This window comes from Etheostoma cragini, chromosome 3 (assembly GCF_013103735.1).
Source record: "Etheostoma cragini isolate CJK2018 chromosome 3, CSU_Ecrag_1.0, whole genome shotgun sequence".
Lineage (NCBI taxonomy): Eukaryota > Metazoa > Chordata > Actinopteri > Perciformes > Percidae > Etheostoma > Etheostoma cragini.
The window spans coordinates 15,917,517-15,923,516 of NC_048409.1; the positions used below are offsets into that span (position 1 = coordinate 15,917,517).

The window sequence follows — 6,000 nt, forward strand, 5'->3', positions numbered from 1 at the left end:
AATTTTAGGAAGAAAACTTTTTTAAGTCCACTTAATCAAATGTGTTCACAAAGTTCTGAAAGTTGAGGGCACCTTCAGTTCAGTTGTGTATACCTTGGTTTTGTATTTTTAACCATGTTCACTGTGTCTGTCTTTCAACACACACATGCATATAATATGTGTACCATCATTAACACACAAACTGCTGTGTAAATGGATCAATTAATGCAGCTGCCATCAACTAATGAAAATTCATCGGGTCAATCTAAGAATGATGATAAGCTAATTAACACAGGTCCCTGGGTGAAAAATGACATTCCAATATTAAAATCACTTGACCATCAAGTTTGTTTCTGTTTGCATGTGTGATTGGCCCCTGTCTTGTGTCTGTCTGTGTGTGTGTCGGTTTATTTATGTGTTTGTGTATCTCTGCTTCTGCATGTATTATTTGTAAGCTGTGGATGTTACTCTTTTTGTTGCGTTCTTTTTGTGCCCCCCCCCCATCTTTTCTCTCTGCATGTTTTGGCCCTGAGATACGGTTTTATGTTCCAGTGTTCTGACTGTTTGTTTGTGATTTTTCTCAATTTGTTTTGTTGTTTGTTAGTTTTTAATTAAAAAAATTTGATCACAAAAAAGAATATGACCATTAATATAAAGTTGCAGCTCTGAGCGTGCGTGTCCTCAGAGAGTGACTGCGTGTGTGTGTGAGCCAAAGAGGAAAGGACAGATAGCTGCAGGAAGATGTATTTTTAATAGGTAGGTGGACATATTTCCAGTTAATATATGCCCAAATCAAACGCAATTGGCTGCAGGTCAAAACCCGGTCAATAGAGGTGGGCTGAGGGAAGAGAGAGGTTCAAAGACAGAGACAGGAGGGAAGGGGGAGTGGGAGAGAGTAAATGAAGGAAACACTAATGTGACAGGGGAAGGGACATTGGTAGTAAGAGAAAAAACACATAAATGGTGAATGGAAAGACAAAAAAAAGATATACAATAAATGTGACAATGACACAAGGATGCAATTGTGCATTTGGATACAGAATTGGAAACAAGGGAAAGGAAAAAGAGAGAGAGAAAAGGTGACTGAGATATCATGGAGGAATATCATGCAGGACAGACATGACAGGGGAGTCTGGAGCATCCATTACAGAATCACAGAGGAATTTATGAATGTCTGTCATAGCAGGATCAGCTAATTGACCTTTCCCACATCCTGAGGTCCCACTCTGACTTGCTAAGAAGCTGTACCACATCCCTGTGTGATGTAGATAAGAAAGCTGTACATTTGGCTTCTGTAGAGAATTCAAGCTACTAAGAATATTTGCAAACCAATGCCGCCAACCCTAAATATGTGCGTGTGCGTGTGTGTGTGTGCGTGTGTGTGTATCTGTGCACAATATTCCAGTGTGTGTTAAAGCTGAAAAGACCTTTTGTTTCATTTGTAAGAGTAGAGTATAGTTCTGCATTTTTGTTTCCTGAATATAGCAGCCAAGGAAGAATAAGAGCTGCTTTAGGGAACAACATTTCCATAACAAAACCTGCTATTGCACATATTTCAACCTACATTAGTTAGGGTAGTGGCAACTCTATTCTTTTCAATTCTTATATTTAAGGATGGGACAGCATATTTGTATCACCTTAGGTGGGCTTTCAGATCCAGGGTACTCTCTCTGATCCAGTTTGTTCCAGCGCTGCATCAGTTTAATAACAATGGGCCTGCTGAAGTCCACCAGCTGGAAACCAGTCACATTTGCCCCGCCATGCATGAACCTCTCCAGAGATATATCCTTAAATCCCTGAGAGAAAGATGGAAAGAAAAGGTATAATGTGGGATGATGAAAGCACTGAAAGAACAGAGTGGAATTGGAATACAAAACCCTACAACACAGTGTGTGGAACTTTTGCTGAAGAATCATACTCCACATACTCCAACAGGTTTTCGGATTATTTATACCCCTACACAATTAGGAGTGGCTAACACAGTTGAGTGTGTGACTTCATGCAAAATTACACTTTATAGTGAAGTGGTCGTGGAGAGGGTTCCATTAAGGAAAAGTAAAGAGGAAAGACACGTGAGGGTTATCCTGGGATGATGGATGCTAATTGCTAAAAGTCTATCTAGCTTGACCTGAGCTCACTGGCCCCCTTTTCACCGTCCCAGAGAGAACTGCTGTGGAAAAGATTTTAGGGATTAAGGTTGAAGCAATACTTCATATACTAACATGAGTTCAAGCAGCTACCTGCAGCTCAGACTTTGTTAAGGACGACACATGTATTAATTAAGAAGTAATAAAAAACAATGGCACCTTGGTGGGAATGTGAAAAGATCAATGTCTAACTGGCAAATATAGCTCGTATATTGCTAATAAACACCAAAAGAATAACTTTGGGACAGGCTAAATGTCAAACTAGAAGTTAGTAAAATATGTCTCGTATTGTTGGCTTAAAAGACAGAGATTGATTGTGTGTCATGGCGGATTCTAGTAATTTAAGACCTTATCTTACTTTGTTTGTCTTTTTACCAAATCATTCTTTTAGTCGTGTTTCTTTGAAATATTAAAAAAGATTATCCTTATGTAAGCTATTAAAACAAGACATCACACATAGGGTGACCAGACGTCCAGAAATCCAACCAGTTGTCCCGAAACCTGCCCTAATTGTTCTAAATATTTGAGCAAAGTCTCAAGAGCAGACTCTCGAGTAGTTATAGCCTGATAGAACATAAACAACTGTTAATGGTAATTGAGTCGGCCTACAGCTCCCGTTGGCTGCAACGATGTAGGACCTACATAGGCGGCTAGGAGTGGATTTTAACACGCATTGCTATTTTTCATTCATTCATTGTTGAAATGGAGGCTCAGGCTGGTGTCCCGGGACCCGATGAACTCGTAGCTAAAAAGCTAAAAAGTCTCTGCAGGTACCGTAAGGACTGGGTAGGGAAATATCCCTGGATTACTGCAATTTTACGTGCTGCAAACACAGTGTTTTGCAATGAACAGTATGTAGGAAGGAGTTTGATAGACGTCAGACGGGGAGACATCTGGTCACACTAATCACACAGCTACTAAACAAGTCGCAAAATAACAAGCAATTCCATTAAGACTTCTTACCAGGTTTGCTATGATGTAATGGTAACCCTTTACATGTTTCCCCACACTGACAGCCTAGAAAGGAAAACAGAGAGAGAGAAAGAGAGAGAGAGAGAGGAGAGAGAATACATCATTTATTTGCTAAATGTTGGCAATGCATGTAGTGTAGCAAACCAAGGTTCATGTAGAATTCTCAATTCACACATGAATCATTGAATTAACTCGAAAGAGATGTTACAGTTGGTTTAATTTAGCTTAAGGAGCAGGGCATGGGTATAAACACAAAAATACAGGGGACTCCCTCCCATCTGTAGCTGTAGTTAAATTCTTGTACTGATTAAAAGCATGATGAGCCTGTGAGGACTTCACTTGTGGTCTGTGCCATGCTGGCTCACAGTCTGCAGCCTTTTGGAACATTAAAAGAGCTTCAGCAATGTGTTTTCTATGTGGGGGCTATGTTAACCTGTCTAGTACAATTTCATTTAAAAATCCCTAAATCCTGTAAATATAGGTGCCAAGATCAGTCTGCACAGGAGACAACCCATTCTTACAAGACTTAATTCCCATTTTGAATTAACAAAATATTGTTTGGGGAAATGTAATTTCAGAAGACAGACAACAAATAAAAATACACTAAATGTTTACTGATAGCAGATGTATTAATATGTTTTTCAGCTTTCCCTGAAACATCAAATTGTTGCAAGTAAAGCCTGATTAAAGGAGAATTCTGGTCAATTTAAACATGTAGGTCTGTTGTTTGTAAATTTGGAGGTCTATGAGTAGCAAGAAAAACGAAAACAATCGGTGCTGCCTACACCGTGTTATCCTCCTGCTAGAGTTAGCACCCAATAGACTTCAAAAGGGCAAGTTTTAAACATGTGTTTAGCTTCTAAATGTGTTCAAAATGTCTTGTACAAGTGCCTACACATGTGAAGTGATTCCTTTATACTGAACACAGTGAATTCAACTGCTGTAGATTTGAAAGAAATGCATAAAAGTTCTGCTAATTCAGCTGTGTTTAGTTCAGGTGTTGATACTGACAGGAGTGCTTTGGGACCGTCTACAAACTACAACACCAAAAAGAGATACAAACATATTTTAAAGAATAAAAGTAAGTGCTGTATTAAAACTAGCAGAATACAAGTTATAATTGAGGTAGGTTTGGAGACACTTCCTCATTTAATCATTAAATTGATAGCCTACATACTTTTGTTTTATCTCTTTTCTGTGTTGTAGTTTGTAGACTGTCCCTAAGCTCTCTAACTGCTGTCTCAACACCGGAACAAAACACATCTGAATTAGCACAACTTTCGTGCATTTCTTTCACATCTACAGCAGTCAGATTCACTCAGAATAAATCATTGCACATGGGTAGTACTTTTACTGACATTAGGACGTGTTGAGTGGCTAAAAACATGTTTAAAACACGCGCTGCTTAAGTCTGCTGGGTGCTAACTCTAGCAGGGGGATAACTCAGTGTAGGTAGCACCGACTGTTTTTGTTTTTTCTCTCTACTAATAGCACTCCAAAACAAAAAAACAGAGCTGTGTGTTGAAGTAGACCGTAATTCTCCTTTAAGATTTGGTTAAATTCAGGCCAGTCGAACCACAAAAAACTGTCTAAAATGTTCTTTTCACTTCACGTACAGTCAATGCATGTTGCCAGTGAACAGATATGACTATTGTCTATGAGGTGTGTTTGTGGGAGAGTGAATGCCTGACTGTTTTACAAAGTAATGTCAAAAGTGTAATTCTGCAAAAAATTGCAATCCGTAATGTTTTCTGTCATTTGTATATGTGTACAGTGGGATGGAGTAAAATATGGCGCATTGTAAGCTTTTTGACAAAGAAGGGGGAAGCATCTTTTTCTAACATGGTGCCTAAACTCAATTACCAAATTGCTCACTTTTTTGTATCTCTCTCATCCACACATATCAACAGCTATGTACACACACACACACACACACACACACACACACACACACACACACACACACACACACACACACACACACACACACACACACAGCTGGCAGTGGCAGTCAAACAGAGCAGTTTCTGTCTCAGAGCTGGAGTGCTTGCCAATGCCAGCATCACAGAGCCCACTTTGTCGGCAGTGTGTGTTTGTGTCTGTATGCTTGTCTCAGTATACCCTGGTGTGTGTCTCTGTCTTTCTATTCTCTTACCACAAATGCCAACTAAGAAGTCTGTATGGCCACTGTCTAGGATGCTGCTACTGTGTGTGTCTGTCTGTGTGTGTGTGTGTGTGTGTGTGTGTGTGTGTGTGTGTGTGTGTGTGTTTGTGTAGCTGCATGTGCATTATGCACTGGTATGTGTATTTACAGATAAGCATGCATGTGTGTGTGTTTGTGTATGTGGGCTATGTATTTGTGTGTGAGCAAAAGTGCTTAGCTGTGTGTGTCACTGAATTTGTCAGATGTGCAGACACAGGATCAGATTTGATGACAGGTGGCAGAACCAATGAGATGTACACTGAAACCTGAGTCAAAAGTCACATACACACATATTTACACACACACACACACAAACACACGCATACACACACATACACACACACATCTGTGCCACCTGTCAGAGCTAGACCATCAAGCAAGACAGATCATATAACAAACTTGGACAAGCGTAAGGTGTTAGAGTGTGTGGATTCATATACTGTATGTTTTTCTGTGTTTGTGTGTGTGTCTGTGTGAGTGTGGAGTGGACAGTATGGTGTGTTTACTACAATCATGCACTGATGTAGCTGTTGGGGAAGTCACATTTTTCACTCCACATTATGAACTCCAGGGGGAAAAAATCAAATCTTGTTTTCTCTCCAGATGTCAGAAAGCATAAGGAGTGTTGCTGTAACTAGCTGAGTGAAACAGACAGCAGGCATATAGACACCAGTAATACAGTGTGGGGGGGGGGGGGGG

The 6,000-nt window shown here is 39.9% G+C and overlaps 1 protein-coding gene across 5 annotated transcripts in view; it reads right to left on the bottom strand.

Annotated features, from left to right (window-relative positions):
• gria4a (glutamate receptor, ionotropic, AMPA 4a) overlaps positions 1-6,000 on the bottom strand; it is a 120,919-nt gene that overhangs the window by 64,858 nt on the left and 50,061 nt on the right. For all 5 annotated transcript variants that reach the window (XR_004655519.1, XM_034864035.1, XM_034864028.1 and 2 more), the window contains exons 6-7: positions 3,090-3,143; positions 1,617-1,775 (exon numbers count right to left, since the gene is read on the bottom strand). Coding sequence is in view for 4 of the 5 variants with exons in the window: in XM_034864035.1 (XP_034719926.1) it covers positions 1,617-1,775; positions 3,090-3,143 (213 nt within the window). In the remaining variant the exon portion in view is untranslated. The remainder of the gene's footprint in view (positions 1-1,616; positions 1,776-3,089; positions 3,144-6,000) is intronic.